The sequence below is a fragment of the Pungitius pungitius genome, chromosome 17 (genome assembly GCF_949316345.1).
Source record: "Pungitius pungitius chromosome 17, fPunPun2.1, whole genome shotgun sequence".
Lineage (NCBI taxonomy): Eukaryota > Metazoa > Chordata > Actinopteri > Perciformes > Gasterosteidae > Pungitius > Pungitius pungitius.
Window position 1 is genome coordinate 12776176 of NC_084916.1, and position 18363 is coordinate 12794538.

General features: G+C 48.4%; 1 protein-coding gene across 1 annotated transcript; it reads right to left on the reverse strand.

Moving 5' to 3' along the window:
• Window positions 1–95: 95 nt before the first annotated feature.
• On the reverse strand, window positions 96–17919 carry LOC119219287 (inactive phospholipase C-like protein 2). The gene is made up of 12 exons (XM_037474388.2): window positions 17443–17919; window positions 11216–11317; window positions 10671–10820; window positions 10256–10416; window positions 9213–9681; window positions 7891–9108; window positions 7538–7787; window positions 7131–7417; window positions 6273–6476; window positions 4457–4532; window positions 1493–1602; window positions 96–1389 (listed from the first exon to the last, which is right to left on the reverse strand). The coding sequence occupies exons 1-12, from the start codon at window positions 17686–17688 to the stop codon at window positions 1240–1242; spliced, it is 3423 nt and encodes a 1140-aa protein (XP_037330285.2). The 5' UTR covers window positions 17689–17919; the 3' UTR covers window positions 96–1239.
• Between the last annotated feature and the right edge of the window lie 444 nt (window positions 17920–18363).

The window sequence follows — 18363 nt, forward strand, 5'->3', positions numbered from 1 at the left end:
AAACGGCGACAGGAAGTGTGCACTTCGCCCTGAACACGGGTCACAGTGAAAACAATCACAGCGTGGCTCGTTTTTTTTTTTTTTTTTTAAACTTACTTTATTTCCATTCCGACGTTGAAGGACGCTAGCGGTGAACCGCAACCTTTTCTCTTTTTTTTTTTCACGGAGCCGAACAGGTCGAGTCTCGTCTGCCGCCTGCAATGATTTCCTCCAGGATCAATAACTTATCTTAAATAATCTTCACAGCAAAAGGATTGATACTACATAGTAAAATACTGTACAGTGTTTTGTGCGCACACACACAGGACTTTCAACATAACAGTATTTGTTCCTTGGAGGCAGACATCTACAGATCTGGAGTTGATCGTCATGGTAACTGGTTTAATTAGCACAAGGGATGAAGGAAAATATAAAAATATAGAATTGTCTGTGATATTTAGAGGTTAAAGGGCTTTTGTGGATAAGATAAAGTGACTGGATGACGAGCAGGAATCCAGGACTTACAAATGCATGACAGGAATAAGTCAAAGTAACAAACCTCCACTTCTATAATCAACAGAATGTCCAGTTTAAACACAGTTCTGATTGGGACCCTTGCTTGTCATTGCTTATAATGGTTGCTGCTTGCGTGTGAATGCGGCAGTTTTTGCTTATTACACGGAGCCTTGTGTGTGTGTGTGTGTGTGTGTGTGTGTGTGTGTGTGTGTGTGTGTGTGTGTGTGTGTGTGTGTGTGTGTGTGTGTGTGTGTGTGTGTGTGTGTGTGTGTGTGTGTGTGTGTGTGTGTGTGTGTGTGTGTGTGTGTGTGTGTGTGTGTGTGTGTGTGTGTGTGTGTCCTTTGAGACGCCACAACAAGAGGTCGGTGTAACGGTGCTGTATTTACAGCCGACTGCAGCGAACAGAAATGAACCTTGGCCTCATGTCTTGACTACATTCATATTCCCGGCGTCACTTATCCCCTGAGTCCTGTCTGACTTTGCTGCTGTCCAGTGTCCTCTGAGGCCCGCGGCTGCATTTTAAAGAGGTTTAAAGGACTTTTAGGTTCTTCCCTTTAAAAAACAAACAAAAACAAAAACAAAACACAGCGTTAGCTACAGCTCCGCCATAGCATTTTAAAAGTCTGACACTAAGGCAAAGTAGGAGCACAGAACATGAAAAGTGTTTGTGAGAGCAGCTTGGATAGCGATTTGCTTATTTCCTCTTTCACTTGCTTGCCGCGTCGAGGGGCCTCTTGCTGCTGGTTAGTCCTCGAGGATTCGCCGGGTTTGGGAGCGGACTCTTTTCACCCCCACGCTCGCCTTGGTCAGATTTCCAGTTAGAGCAGCATCGTGGACCTGCTTCATGTTCTCCTGCACTTCGGCTTTGGCGTGCTTCAGCAGGTCAGCCTGACCCTGAGAGAGAGGGAGAGCAGGCCGATGAGTAACCTGCTCAAAAAGCACGGCGCGGTGGTGTTGTGACCCGAGGGGCCCGCTGGTTTGTTGCTGCGTTGCTCACCTTAAGGATGGTGATGTTCCAGCTGAAGCTCTCCAGGGCACGACTGACCTTGCGACCCCTCAGCCCCTCTTTCGCTGCCAGACTTGGCAGCTTTTCGTGAAACTCCATGGCTAGAGCCGAAAACAACCAAAGCAGGTTACAGGAAGATGGCGTTTTAGGCAACTTTGTTTGAGAGAAATTCACAGATCAACCAGTGAATACATGTACCTTGGATAACAGGTAACTGTATAAAACACTAAAAACTCGTGTTTATTAGTGTAAAAATAAATTAAACCTCCCTTCCAGGTGAAAGTCAAGAATACTACATATATTTATACTACAAATGAATTTCCCTTCCAGCCATCTATTGCTGAACTAAGTAGCATCTTTAACCGGGTGCACGTGAGAAGCTGTGGACGTATCTGTAACACTGCGCCGAGGTGGTGAAAACATGCTCAGGATGTTTCGCATACTTTGAGATTTTTTTTTTTGTTGCTCTTAGTCCGTGTCCACAAGAAACAGACGAGTCAATATTCAATATCAGTCTCTACTCCGGGGTGAGAGAAGGAGAAGCAGGAAGAGCCTTGACGGATGATGCAAAGCAGATGGAAAATCAAAAATACGGAGACAGATCTAGTAAAGAGTTTGTGCAATGAGTTTTGGTGTGTGTGCCTGTGCGTGCGTGCGTGCGTGCGTGCGTGCGTGCGCGCGCGTCTGGCTTGCTCTGACCGCCCCGGGCCACTGTCCCACTGTTGCCATGGAAACCCGGAAGTGGGTTAACACAGGGCACACATCACTGCGAGCCATCAGCGAGAGCCCAGATGTTAAACATGCCAAGCTGGGGACCACGCACACACACACACACACACGCACGCACACACACACTGAGAAAAGAGTAAATAGATTTTCATGTGGAATTCAACATTCCTCACACTAAATCCCCCTGTCACTAAATGTCTGCAAACACTGACACACACACACACACACACACGTTTGTTACTGCTCTGTGTTCACACACACACTTACAGAAGTTACTTGAAAAATAACCTTTATTGTGCGGTTGCTAGGCAACTCAGCGCCTACGTGCCAATGTGATGCGTGTGTACGTGTGCGTCTATTTCCCCGTGAAACAGAGTGAAGCCGATGGAGGGAACATTATTTCCAAGCCAATACGTGGACAGGGAGCGTAGACAGACAAACACACCGAGAAATGGCCCCAAATCCAGAGCCAAACGGACCACCTGCACTTCCTGTCCTCCATCCCAAATGTGAGAATTTTGTGATGACTCCAATCTAAATTCCATCTTAATTTCATAAGGAAACAACCAGGCATGTTCGTATAAACACACACACTCGTATGTATGGATCTCATGAAGTATAAATCCACCTGTGACACTGAGCAGGACACGGCTCCCTGGAGGAAAAGGGGGAAGCAGCTTCTCAACTGAGGTTTCTTAAAGGGTCAGTTCCCCAAATAACACAAAGAATGTTCCTCCAAAAGACATCCCCTTGATCGGCGATTTGGATGTGAGGATCTGGTGGTTCAATAGTTGTTCTTACTCATCAGACTATTCCCTGAGTCCTAAAGCTAATGCATGTTAAAGGGTTGTCAAAATGACATAACCCTTGCACAGTTTTGCACAGGTAGCTCTAACAATGTCTTAGCTTGGTTTCTTTGCTTCCTGATCAGTTTCATGGGAACCAGTAACTAGTGAGTAAATGTATCGAGTAGAGAAAAACATATTAGATTAAATTTGAGAATTAAGTAGACGAAAAATAGTGTAATTTGTTCAGTTTTGTTTTGAATGAAAATGCGTCTATGCAGTGATGCCTCCAACGTGGATGTGGAACAGTGAGCTGTAGCAACAACTCTAAATGTTTCAGCTTGAAGTTAATTTTTATAAAGTGTTTAAGTGATAAAGAGACAGACGTCTCAAAACCTCAATCCCCACTTGAAGCTCGTAAGCTTTCAATCCTGCCGCAGATAGAAAAGACGAGAGGAAATTGAGGTAAACCTGGGGGGCGGGGGGGGGGGGATTCATATTTTGAGAAGAAGATCATGGTTTCATTTTGGCAATGGTGGAGAAATAGAGACAGAGATTAATGTTGTTTACAATTCTCCCTGCACTTTGCTGCCAGAGAACATCCACAACAGAGGCTCATTTTAGGTTTTCTGGGACCTCAGCATCTCATGTGTGTGTGTGTATGTTGTGTGTGTATCTATATTTACATAGATATATACAGTAGCAGTAGGTTTATCTGAAAAAGAGCTGCTGCATAGCCGGAGGTTTGATTTGGTGAACAAAGCTCTTCCAGTGTGTGTACAGAAGGGAGTCATCTCACAACTAGAGCGCTATAAACAGGTCACACGGAGGGAGCCACGGGACGGCTGGTGGCAGAGACGGATGCCTGCGCCGTTACGTCAGAGCAGAGAGGGTTGGAACGGAGGGGGGGAGGGGGGGGGCAGAGACGGAGAACGTGGAGGCAGAGCCGGGTGGGGGGGGGGCACGGGGGGGAGAACACAACGAGAGGGGATCAGAACGCGCTGCTGTGTCAAAGGGCCAGCAAAATGTACAACCTCGTTTTACTTTGTAGTCTGGGAACATTTTTCTGTTTTTTTTTAAAAGGTCCTCTTAGGGATCTATGGAAATGAATAAAACGCTGTGATACATCATTATTATCTGTGCATGTTCTATGTGTCCCTACCAAATGTAAAACAAACTCTTAAGACCCCCTAGATGTTTAAATATAATGATGATGAAACAATAATAATGTAATAATAATAATAATAAAGGAATCCAGCATCTACAGAATCATATAAATTATGTTAATTTGTCTATTGCACACCGAAGACTTAATTAGTTTCAGAAGTAGTGGTTGCAGGGTGGGTACCTGCGGCGCTTTCTACACACACACACACACATCACAGCACGCAGTGTTCCTAGAAACACACACACACACACACACACACACAGAGCTACACACCCCTCGACTGTATCTGTAGGATCCTGTCGTGGATTCCATCGGAGAGCTCCATCACTGCTCTGCTCGCCTGGACCATCTGCAGACAGACAAAACATCTGTTAGCATGAAACCTGCACTGCTGTAATGCAGCATGAACTAGTACCAACTGCCAATTATCCGCCTGGTTTTCTGTGTGTAAATCTCACACTGAAGCACAGTGTGTGTAAAATGACTGAATGAGCAAAAAGGGGTTCACGCTGTGTTTTTACCACAAATTGCACAATAGACATAAACTCCACACGTGAGAATGTGAAGGCACCTAAAGAAGTGACATCTCTCTCAAATGAATGAGCGCGGCCGACCCCCCTCACACACTCACTCTCACGCGCGCACACACACACACTAGAATGGCATGAGTAGTTTCTGCCTGATTAATTCTGCACTTCCTCTCACCCTGCTGGGACGTGATCCCTTGTGGGGGGAAAAAAGAACACTGTTCGACAAATAAGGGATTAACTACAGTACATCAATTTGACCAGATCCAAGGGACACACAAAGACACTCTCACACACACACACACACATGGTCATCCTTATTTCCTGTCTTTGTTGTTTGCCCCTCTCTCTCTCTCTCTCTTTCTCTCTCTCTCTACTTTAGGGTCGAGGTGTGCAATTCGTTCAGCTGAGCGACATTCAAATCCACGCTGAAGGCATTCAGGAAGCTTTTGCAACTCTGATCCTCTTGGCTGGAAGTAAATCGGAGCACACACAAAGAGGCCCGCACAGGCGCACGTTTTAACACCATAACGCAAATGGACAGTCACGGGGGTCTGTGCAGTTGCTCGCTGCATAGCGGTGAGAAATCACCCCAGTTCAATCGCGCTTTATTCACCAGCGCCTTAATCATAACCTAATAAGACTAGAGACAGATCTATTTGTCTGTACTTCACCCTGTTCCTGGCTGCAAAGCCTCCCTCTCTCACAATGCACACTCACAAACACACACACACACACACACACACACACACAGTGCAGACGCTTCACATTGGGCCTTTCTTGACGGTATTTCCATATTGCCAATTCACACCACCCAAGTGTCACTCGGGGAATTGCGCTTTCAATCCACCGTGCATTTTAAAAGCAACACTTTGAAATGACACAACGAGCTGCAGTACCGGACCACATAAAGGTGGCGTGTCAGAGTCTAACGTGACCCAGGGGGAACAAGAGAGGGCCGTGACTAAGACGGATCAATGAGTGAAAGAAGAGATGAAGTGGGAGGCTGAAAAGACGGCGGTAGCGACCCAAGGGAAATATGTTCATATGTGAGTTATGAAAGAGACAAAAGAAAGAAAGTGATTCTATCGTTGCAGCCGAGCGAAAATTCACCACGTGATGAGTTGACAAACAGACCAACTGACCTCCATCTCTTTTTGTAAGTATTATTTAAAAGACATCATTAAATAAATTGAGGCTGTTGAATAACTTTCTACTGGTTGAATGAAAGTCCATCTGGGTGGAATGACTCAACGGGAGGATGTCGCCAACGAGTTTCCCGGGCCTTGTTCCTCAGAACAAATGGCGCTGTTGTGTGCTGCAAAACAATGAGAGCCCACTTTGTGCATGAGAATATATTAGTTAAAAAAGAAGCTTTTGTCTGTAAGGGGAGGGGTGGGGGAGGGGGGGTCATTGTAAGGTCAATCACACAGGATACAGGAGGCGGTTCACGGGTCTGTGATCTTTGTTGCTTTTGTTTGTGCGTTCCTTTTTTTTATTTTTTTAAATGTATTTTAGAAATGACAAACTCGCAGAGACCGAACCGTCTCTTCCTTCCTCACCATTTCGTAGTTGGAGACCACCCGGCGCAGGACGTCCGGCAGGGCTCCCTGGGGCTCCAGCGCGGGGTAGAGGTCGAGGAGGTTGAACAGCAGTAAAGGCGCCTCGTCCGGTCCTGACACCCTGGAGCCCAGAGCTAGGACGCACTGCATGAGGTTGGCCACCGCCGACACGCCGCACAGCTCCTTGAACACCGCTACCGCGTTCTGGTGGGGGGGGGGGAAGGGAGAGGACCGACAGATGAAACAACCTGCAGATTGAAACGCACGCAAAGTTTCGAAATCTTCCTCCTTGTTTTCCGACCTTGATGAAAAAAAAAAACACATCAAGTCTCCCACCTGATTTGTTTATTGTCAAAAGTCCCTTGCCAGCAGAGACCTATGTGTCTTTTCCCTTGAGAAATAAATTTGCTCCCCTGTTGTTCTCTCCTGCGGCTGTGCCGTTGTATTAGCACGGGCCGAGACAGAATAAATCAATAAAGAGGCCGATGCCAACGGTCTTACCACACTGACTGAAGCCCACAGCCAACCAGCAGCAGTGACACGACAACAATGACAAAAGATAAACAAGATAAAAAATAGACTATATCAATCATAATGATCAATATTTACTATGGACCCATATTTGACACCAGTGGAGATCCTCCTTCCTCTTTTTGTGTTTTTTTGTTATATTGATGAGTGGCGTTTTCCTCGGGCTAGTCTATAAGGTGTAAAACATTGTGATGGTTGTTGTTGTCTGAGATTTAGCCCACAAGCAATGCAGCAAATGATCACATTTAAAGCTGGAACTGGTATTAGTTTGGCATTTTTCCTCCTCATTTTTTCCTTTTGAATTGTTGTTGATCTTCTCGTACTCGCCTGCATATTTCCCCTCAGGTCGGTGGCTTCTCTCAGCGGAGGGGCGGCCATCTTGAAAACCTCATCCACAGCCCGGACCCCCGAGTCCCTCAGAGCGGTGTAGTCCCTCCCCTTGCGGGCCTTCCGCACGGACAGCCCCCTTTTGTGAGGCTTCCCGCCTCCCCTCCGATTGGTGAGGGCCACGTGCACAAACAGCTTGGCGTGGGGGAGCTCCTCCCCCGTCAGAGACTGGAGGGGCACATGTCGGTAGCCCGGTTGAAGACACTCCAGGGGGATGGTGTACTGGCCTGTGGTAGAGGGGATGTCCCAATTCAAACACGGAAAAATGAACGGTAAAAGCATCTTGCAAACGTAAACTATGGCATTGTTGCGTTTTGACGGCTCCCCCTTCGGACCCTGAGACCAACCTATGAACTCGTCCCCGATGAAATCGTCGTCCAGGACCACGAAGCGGACCATGACGAGCTCCGGCAGGTTGATCTGGAACTCGAAGCTCTCATCGAAGACGGGGTTGTCGCCGTTGTGCGTCACCGTCCTGGTGCGGCGCTCCGTGCAGTCGGCGGGGATACCGTGGATCTCGACGTACACGTAGGGGTCCACGACGTCTCCTTTGGTCCCCGAGCCCCGCGGCTTGGGCAGGTTCTGCCCGCTGATCACCTGGGAGGCCGGAAACATTATCGGGAGAGTTTTAGAGGATTATTCCAGTTTGGTACGACTCGGAAAACATCTGGTGGTGGTCGAAAGCCCCGCTCTGGCGCACCTTCACGTGGAGCAGCTGCGGAGACACGCCGGGCACCGTGTCCCGGGTGTCCGCGCTGAAATAGGACACCTCCTGCCGCATGATGGCCGGCCGCAGAACGTAACCACAGTTCCCGTTCTGCCGGAACCAGGCAGTGTTCAGGTCCATCATCAGCCCGGCCGTCTGAAAGTTCATGGACACGATCTGGCAGCCGCACTTCCACAGGTCCTGAGGGTTCATGTTGCTGGAGTCGATGCGCGCCGGGCTGGGGTACACCCGTGACAGGAAGTGCTTGTTGTGGTTGACAAAGTCTCCGGGGCTCTCGCCGGCGAGACGCACAGCCAGGGACTCGTGAAAGGAGCACATCTCCCAGGGGTTTTGGCTTTTGGACGACGTGGGGAAATCGACGAAGTGGACCGAGCTGCAAAGAGCCACGAGGTCGGAGAGCTCCTTCAGGAGCTGGAAACGTTTGGGGAGGACGTGAGGAGGATCGGACGGAGCCACAGAGGCGCCTTTCGGCGCCGCGTCCTTCTCATTGGCTTCAGGCGCAGCCACTCCACTGTGGCCAGCTTTCACCCTTTGACCCACCTCCGCCCCTTCATCCTCCTCGCTCACCTCCCCTTCGTCCCCGCCCGGACCCGGCGGCGGCAACATTTGACCCTTGAGCAGGATTCGGTGCCGTAGAGCGTGCGGCGACGGCAAGTACGACTCGCCTTCGCACGGCGGATCGCTGTACAGCTTCTCCCCGAGTATCCTCACGAGGTGCTGACACGTCACCTTCTGCTGACGGAGGGAGCAGTGGTTCTCCAGGCAAATGATCAACGGGTACGGCGAGGCCACGAACGCGAATCTTCCGATAGCTTCGAGCACGCAGCGCAGGGCCAGCGGTGGCGAGAGCGAGTGTCCGGTGCACACCACGGGCTCCTCGTCGGGGCCGTCCCACACGTCCACCTCCACACACCGGCAGCCCATCTTCAGCGCGCGGATGTAGCCGGAGATGTCGGAGGGGCCGCGGACCTGGTCCTCGATGAGGTAGGTGTTGTGGGAGGAGCTGATGTAGTAGTGGGACAAAGGCTGGGACATGTCCTGGCACACGGCGTGGTGCTCCGTGTCGAAGAGGTGGCACTCTGCCGAGGTGAGGTAGCTGGTGAATCCGTCCAGCGACAGGTAGCCCTCCTGCTGGCCCTCCTCCGATGGCTCCTGGGACCGGATGAGCTTCAAGCTGGCCTCCTCGCTCACCTTGAGGTCACAGCGAGAGAAGGGAATTGACAGATAAATGGAAAAAAAATCGGAAAGAGATGTATGACTTCTGTTCCGCTATTCGATAAATTCACGTTACCCACTTGAGTCATGCCTTGCTCAGCCTCGAGGAACCTCATCAGGTCTTGGGTGTCCAGGAACTCCTTGTTGCTAGAGAACTGCACCAACAGAAAGTAGATCTCGGGACGTGTGCAGAAGTCATGGAAGACCTCGATGAACTGCTGCCTGGTGACTCGCTCGTTTCTTCCTACTAGCCTTTTGCTCTCCACGTGGTCTTTAACTCCAGGCTCATTATCTAGCGTGAGCCCACACATCTTCTCCCGGACCCTCTGGAGCTCTTTGAACCTGTGCTCCACTTTGCGGGCACCGACCCCGGGGTTCACGCTCTGTATCAGCTTAACAGCCAGCTGCAAGCGGATCCCTTCCTCCGCGTCGTCCTGTCCGTCCGAGTCAGCGGCGGACAGGAACATCTGCTCCAGCCAGCCGAGGCGAAGGCTGTCCTGACTGCTGGAGAGCATGTCCAGGGCATGTTTCCCATACTGCATCAGGTACCTGGAGGAACAACGGACAAGGCAGATGCAGTTGGTCACAAGGTCTTCCTTACTATGTAATGCATCACAGATAGACATCTCAGGTATTTCTACAGACACAAGACACAATTTCTGCAGTAGTAGAATAGCCCTCCACTATTGCAAATGTAAAAGGACCACGAGAAGAATATCAGCTCACTCAGATATCTCTATTCCCCACAATGTAATCAATGAAGGAGGAAAACCAAGAAGGAGCTTATCATGTTGGAATGACATCAAGGTCCTAATTAAATTAGCTAGATTAGCTCCTACTCTACATGAATCAACTTTAGCTAAACCACAAATTAAATCTTTTGATTAAATCATGTGCTCATTTTCATGTCAGTCAGAACAGCAGTGCAGAACGTGTGTCCACAAAACACACAACAACCAATGAAACCGAGGCTTTCGAAACGAAAACAAAAAAACACTGAGCCTACAATTTGAAAATAAAACTGACGATGCTCATGTGACAAAAACAGCCTTTTCATACATCGCATTTGATTAGTTCAGCAAAAACTACACAGGGTCTGCTCCCAGATGTTGCTGCGTCATACCTCAGGCCCGTTACCCAAATGTTAGCCACTTCAGCAGAGTTGGCCACCAGGTCCAAGCTTTCATACATCTCTCCATAGACGATGGAGAACGCACAGTCCCCCGAAATCTGCTCATAGACTCCACTGGTGCGGAAGGTTTCTGTGTTACGGCCCGTCCTTACCTACAGTGTGAGACCACGAGCGATGCAACAACAAACACAAGAGTTGGTTAAACAAATAATTGGAAGATGGGAGAGTTTGGAGGGAATTCTACAGAGATTTATAAACTAGAAAATAACTTTTTATTTGATTGAGGTATTCTGACTCTTAATTATGTGAATGGTCAAGTGAGGTGTGAAGTGTCTCCGGGCTCAAATAACATAATCAGAAGAGCTGTGCTTTGTCTGGGAGTCTCTCAGACTCCACTGACACTGACCTCTCTTATGGAGGCCAGAGAGATGCGCGCTTTGTCCGACTCCTTCTTGGAAGGCTCCCAGCATAGAGCCTGCAGGCCTGCGTCCAGCAAGTAGTAACGCTGGTAAACGCGGGAGTTGGTTCGGATTTTCTTCAGCTCGATGCCCTCAACCTGAAAGGAAAGGATGAAGAAGGTTTTCACCCGCTGACTTTCAGTGTAGAGCTCGTTCCATTTTCTTTAGTGTCCTGACTAAGGCGCAAAAGTCAACAGAAACCCTTGATGAACATTAAATATTCCATGTACAGATAAATGTGTATGCAATGCTATTTAAATAATCTGTGCAAGACACTCTGCAATATTCACAACCATTCAGTCCCCATATCTATATCTTTATATGATATTCATATGATAAATATAATGGGTTGATGTTTTCTAATTATACCGTTGCTGTATACTTTTTGATCTTGTTTTTCTACTCGTGACCTCTGTGGTCCTGCACATTTCCCCGCTGTGGGACTGTTAAAGGATTCTCTCATTTGATCCCTTATTCAATGTGACGGACCCACCATGGAGTGGATGCAGTCTGCAGCGCTGCTGATCTTCTTTTCTGACAAGCTGCTGCTGAAGGACACCGTCTTCTTCCTCACCCGACCGGCACGTGACCCGTCCTGGTGAGGAGGGAAGGAAATGACATGAAAGGACACCGCAGAGAAAAAGAGGAGGAGCGAGGAAGGGGGTGGGGGGGGGGGGGAGGCGGCGGGGGGTCAATGACAAGGAGGCAATTGAGTAGAAAGAGACAGACGGTTATCTCTTCAAACCTTTTTATTTGCTTGGCCATGAAAATCTTTTTTTGTTTTAATCCAAAATGGATTTCAGAGGATTAAAAGGCATCATCATTGGTCTTACGACATAGCGCCTCCTCCTCCTCCTCCCAATCTTTTACTGATGCTAAAAAGCTTTTGCCCTTGGCTTTCACCGTAAATCCATTAATCATACCTGACCAGACAGAGACAGCAGACAACAGCATTCCAAATGTAACCCTCCGCAACGACGCCGGCAGACCCAATCAGTGTATGTGAGCTCACCATCGCATCTCATCCGCATGATTTATTGACCGATCAGATTTCACCCCCACAGAGAACAAATTAGAGCATATATGTGGGCGTAATTATTTAATTATGGATATATTAGAGCCCTGATCAAATCCAATCAAAGACTTAATTGGAGCTAATTTTAAGGTCTAAGAAGGATGACATAACTGTCGTTGATTCAATCCTAAGAGTGACTGAGGACACCTACACACTCAGTTCACTGGTGTCTTACTTGTATACTGTAGGCCAAAAGTCACCGTGTGTAATCAAAATAAAATAATTCTATAAAAAATTCCAAATCAAAATCCATTTCTGCCACACATGTGGATCACTTCCTTTCACAAAGTCCTCAGCTTCATCGTTTCCTCGGTTCTTCAGGCCTCATCAAGTAGGATCAACAGGATCAACAGCCGTCAGTCTCTCCTGATTGAAATAGATAAAGCTAAAATGGTTTGTAGGTTTTACGAAGTCCAAATAGATCCCCGTAGGCCTATCCACACTTTTCCATTTTATAGAGAGTGTCTGTGATCAGCAGCAGATTAATATCTACCAATCACTATTGCTCTGATTTCATTGAAATAAGCGTTCACATGAGAGCACTTAGATCTCTTCTGAGAGATGAGAGGAGGAAACCTCTTCATATGAAAGTCAAAAAGAGATAAAAGAAAGAAAAGATCTTTTGTCGCATCTAAAGAATATGAATGAACATGTGAGAGAGGGGAAGCATAACTCACAGAGGATGAAAAGGTTCCCCCTCAGAAGGCGGCTAAGCATCACAAATCCTCATAGAATTAGCTCATTAGAATGGGAAGTGTTACCAATGGCGACAGTTTTTTTTTCTTTTTCTGAGCCCCGCGTGTTAATGGGGGGTGGTTCTCTTAAAATACACATGGTGCCTTGGGGTGTGATAGGGCTCTGGACAGAGAGACAGTAAGTCTTTCCTTTCCAAAAGGAAAACCTGTGATGTTCTTTTTCCCATAAAAGGGAACAAAATAAAATGATTCCGTGTTCTCATTAAAACACTCCGCTCTTTAGAGAGCATCAGCAGCACCTCTAAAAAAGGAAGACCCAGACGCCAGAGCACCAAATTTACATTTTAAAGCTCATGGGAAAGTGGAATGAGGCGCAAACACATATTAACCCAACACACAAATACAGACGTGTGCACCTTCCACAGGATACACCATTCCAACCAGTCACACTGTCTCGTCCCTTCATACTGTGTGCTGGTGGTCTCAGTCTGCCTCTCTTCCCGCGATGCACACGGTACATATTTAGAGACCCAAATCTTAACATGGTCTCCACCAACATTCATGTCCAACGTTGTTAACGTGTCACTAAGTAACAGGTGAGGGACTAATGTGCCTTCCTCTAAAAAATGTAATGAACCTCACAGTGTGTGTGTGTGTGTGTGTGTGTGTGTATGTGTGCGCCTGCCGTGTTTGCAGCCCGGGTGAACACCAGAATCTCTCCCAGGGGGCCGGTTCAATAGCTGAGATTCAATTATCATGTGTGGAGGCTGTCCTGCAAGTGCCCCCCCCCCCCCCCCTCTCTTCCTGTTAAGCCCACGACCTAAATTTACCGCTAAAGAGAGACATAACCGAACAGTGCTGACGTCACTGTGGGCTCTGGATGCATTACCCTGACAGGATTTAACTGCAGGGCGCGGATTAACCTGCAAGAGGCCAAACGCATGACTAACCACAAAAGGTAAATGTATTGATTTTTCATTGCAAAAGAGGCACACGCGGTCTAAACAGATTGGACGCAGGGACACGTGCGTAACCAAACCAAATAAGCGCAGCCTGTGTGTGCGCTCTGATAATGTCAGAATGTTGTACGAATGTGTGCCTCCGCCTAGTTCTTTTTTTTTTCGACTGAGAGAATGATGAGTTTCCAAAACCACAACTGTGCTTCAAAACAGGAAGCCGCCCGTCAGCTTGTCACAAAGCGTCCTGTGGCGTCGCCGAGGGCCGAGTGAAGCGAGAACACAAAAGACCAAAGAAACAGTGACTGAAGAATTCTTTATTCAGTAACGGCAGAAGTCACTAAAAGCCTCATTACTCCTAATTCTAATTTTCCATTATTATTTTGAGGTGAGGGATGTATTCATTACCTTAGACTCTAACCACAAAGGCTAAGAGTACTGTGAATACGTTTGGAAAATTGCTGCTGTCCCCGAGAACATGTTGACTGATTGAACTGTCGAGGCAGATGGATGGGTAAAGTGTGAGAGCAATGAGTAAGACTGTGTGGCAGAGCATATTCCATGCAGATCACAGGGAGGGACCCACAAGATGACAATCGGAAAGAACACAGATTGAACAAAAACAAAAAAAAACAAAAGAGGAGGAGCTATAGGAGCTCTTTGGTAGATTGCGGTCTATGTCTCTATGCTTACAGAGCCCTTTTTTCTTTTTTACATTGTTTGTTTAAATGGATGCAACACGCCTGAATCTCTAATTAAAGTATATCAGTCAACACAAGGAAGATGAAGGTCCTGTTTTTAATCCATTAATCAAGAAAATCGGAGAAACGTTTGTTATGACAGAACGTAAAGAGTGGGGCAGTAAGAATTGGTGGCCTGGTGTGTTTGACGGCAGATGAAGGATGATTAATGACGTGGTGTATTCCAGTGTCTCTTACCCTGGTGGCGGGGGATTGGGGCAGTTTAGGGGTGATTATGTATGGAACTTGCAAAGTTTTGTTTCAGGGTTTGTGTACGCTGCAGAAGCATTTCTCGCTTCAGAGAGCCAGCAGACAGCAGTGCGTGTGTGTGCGTGTTGTTCTGTTCATCACCCTTTCACCAGGGCTGAGGAATCATTTCCCCTGATTGGCTGGCAGGTGTCCATTAGAAGTGCATAGTTCCAATCAACTACACCGCTTTCAACCACTGTACGAGGCCATTATGGTGCCGGTAACCATGGCAACAATAACGAGGCTTCACCCCCGTGCACCAGTTATCTCCAACAAAACGCAGGTTGAAACGGGTGAGAACTTACACACAGCTGCAGACGCGTGTGAACGCAGTAAAGGACAAGACATTTGAGCCAGGAAGTGGCCTGACGTGTGGGACTACTGGTAGTAAATAGAAACGTGGTGAGCGTTCCCAGTAACTCGACTGCTCGGCCTGATTATAAACCCGCGGCCCTTGTGGTGAGCAGAGCTGCAGATGCTCTTTCGCGCCTCAAACCTTTGAAGTCGAAAGCAAAAACGAAACGAAGGTGAAGGTTGACTTGAAAAAGGCCGTCCCGTCAGAGCGCTTAACCACCACTTCAGCCGAGAAACATCACAGGTGCATTTCCTGGAGATAAGGGGGGGGGGGGGGGAGGGGGCAATAAGACCATGGAAAGGCGGTTAGGGCCTCGAGTCAGGCATCAAAGATCACCGAGCGGGGTTTTCACACGCCTCAGTGATGACTGAGGCGTGGCTCAAAAACAGGCACAAACTCAGACACACACAATCATGGCTGCATGTGTATACTATGAATCCATCATGGAAAGCAGTGGCATGTCCTGCGGCTCCTTTTGCTGCCAAGACATGAACACGCCACGCCATTAAACATGAATACAGAAGACGGCACCAACACCAAAATAGGCTGTCCAGTAAAACACATCTCTCAAAATGCGATGAAAGTTAATCATCTGTCGAAGAAAAGTATGTCGGCCGAAAGAATGCTGCAGTCAAGAGAGGATTAGCTTAGTTTAGCATAAGGTCCCGGCAGGGAAATAACCCAGCCCTTTGTACACGTTTGTTTTGTGCAAATCGAACAAAGAAGATATAACATGTTAACAAAGGGTGTATTACGAGTGCTGTTGTGCAGATTTGTTTCTCTTTCCTTTTAGTATTCATGATAAGCTAAGCTAACCTTTCCCAAGAGGGTTTGGCCTTCTAAACTCGAGCAAGAAATCTAAGTCATGCATGTATCTAAACATGTTTGGACTATTCCTTAAGTTTGTGGATGGGTTGTGTTAGTGTTTTTCTTTCACCTTTGGCATGAGTAATATGGGAGTTGGAAAGCAGATATTTATTTTGCCTGGATGTGTTTTACGAGATGTCAAGTCTGTGCAAAGGGCGTGTGCTTCAAAAGGCAAACAAAGAGAGTGTCTGATGGTTATCTACACATCAAGATTAACTTGAAAACAGACAGACACACACACACACACACACACACGCTGGACATAAATCACATGAAAAGCAGTTCTGGAATGTAAAGTTTCCTGTTTATCTGCCTACATACCACCCCGCACTCCACTTATTGCGTGGAATCCTGAGTGGAGGCATGAGGGTAGTTTGGGGAAACACTAGTACGGACTGTTGCGACGACAAGTGCCTCCACAAGCGGCAGGTGTCCGGGACTCGAAATGCCAACACGTTTATGGTGAAAGAACAGAATGTCTGTTAATTCTCAGCATTAAGCGTGCCCAACGAGTATATCGACAACTAGATAACATCACCACACCACACATGCATGCTTCAAAAACACACGGGTTGTATGTGTGCAACTATACCATGTGCGGCCAATGTTCTGGATGCAGAGACATGACCTCAACCAACACCATTTCTCACCCAGAATGAGATGCCAGGACTTCGCCCAAGCAGAGTGTTTTTAATTTCCTCTGTGTGTTCGGGAGTGTCGTAACACACACAGAGGAACGACAAAAGCAGGCCTGTTTGTGTGCAAGGGGGTGAAGGAACATTTGATTGTGTGTGTGTGTGTGTGTGTGTGTGTGTGTGCGCGCGCGTGTTACAGTGAAGGAGCGGTAGAAAGTTATGTGTCACCACCAACTGCTCATGACTTAATAGCAACATTGCAACATAAACCGTGTGAGGAAATTAGGCAACCGGCCGACTTCCGTGGGAGCCAATCAGATACAGACGATGCCATCTTTGAATATCCATGTGTCTACAGGCCAGTAATCAACAGATCAATACATTACCCCCCCGAATGCCTCGCAGGCCGAAGCCATAAAAGCACAATGCAGAAGTTATGTAATGAATAATAACAACATCCTAAACAGCTGTGTGTGTCAAGGGCTTAATGTAAACAAACTTGCCATGGCAGCGGGGTTAATTGGACGGGGGTATTCAACTGTGAGCCACACAGAGAGAGGGGGAGGGGGGGGGGGGCATTTCTCATTTAATCAAAGACTACAGGAGGTGATTTCAGTTCCTCCTCCTCTCCGGCTCACATGGGGGGGCTAATAAGTGACATTTCCTGCTGCAGTCTGTGGCTGAAACAAAGCCGGCCCTTCTTAAATCAACCTTTTACGACACATGAGTGAAAAGCTTTTTCCCCGTGAGGTCGTACCCGAGGCGGCACCTGAACACTCACTACCATCTGAAATGTGTCATGATGTCCATCTTTTATGCACATTTTCGTCAACAGCACTGGACTGTGACCGAGAGTGACAGCTTCTTAACAGATGCAGTGGAAGCTGACAGCAAGCAGTCACAGTATTAACTGTTTGTTTTCCAGTTGTAGGTGTAGTACTTACTCATACGAGTGTGTTCATTCACATCATTCAGCAGGGTTTTGGTAGTGACTTTTATAGTCAGCGCTCATTCATTCTGGTCTGGTCTAAGTGTGGAAGCAGTGTGCACGCACATTTGTGTGCGCACACTGCTCTTCCACAGTGTTTCCACTCGTATTTCAAAGCATTACGAGCCGTTTTCCCACCTCGGTAGAAAGGGTGGCCTACCTTGATCAAACTGCTGCGTCGAGGGATCGCTCTGGACGGCGGACCCGAGCCCGCGCTCTCCCACGTCGGGGACTCGCAGCCGGATTCGTTCTGGACCCTCTTCACGGTGTCCGACACGCCGCAGTTTCCGTTGGACACCGGCTCCCCTCGGCGCGCCTCGGGGCTCACTCCGGCCCCTCCTGACGCAGCTTTCCGGCCGGCAACCGGTGGGCCGACGCCACCCTTGTTACCTCCAAATTCAGCCATGGTGACACTTTATTATAAAAACAAAAACAACAACAAAAAGGGGAGGTCGGGTGGGTGTCGGGAGGATCCTCAGATCTCTTGAAACCGACGCGGTTCCGAACGCACCGACAACGCTGCACGCGGATTCACGCGCGCCATCGCGTGAAGTGAAGGACAGGCGACCATGCGGAGAGGAAAACTTCTCTCTCTCTCTCTCTCTCTCGTAGTGTCTTCCTCCAACACACACACACACACACACACACTCACCCAGGAGGGGGCGGTGGGGGGTGGGGGGGGAGGCGTAGGGGAGACAGCGGTGACCGACACCCTGCTAGACGTCCACCGCCAGCGCTCCACACATCTCGGGCGGCTCGGCTCGGCTCGGCTCGGCTCTGGACGTGCGCTTTGCGTTCAGGAAATGCTCCCACCGCGGAGGCTCTGTGCTGCTGCTGCTGCTGCTGCTGCTGCTGCTCCTCCTCCGCCTCCGGCTACGACTTAAACCCTCCTCGCTCCGTGCCAGAGGACGGCGCACATCGCGATCATTTTCCTCGAGCTTGCGCGTTTGAGTCGGCCCCTGCTGTCCGTCAGCTGCCACTGGGAGTGTGAGGGCAGCCGGCCGGGTGTCGGTGGAGGAGGAGGGGGGAGGAGGGGGGGTTCGCGCTCCAGTCCCTCCGGGGGGGGGGACGGGACGGTGGT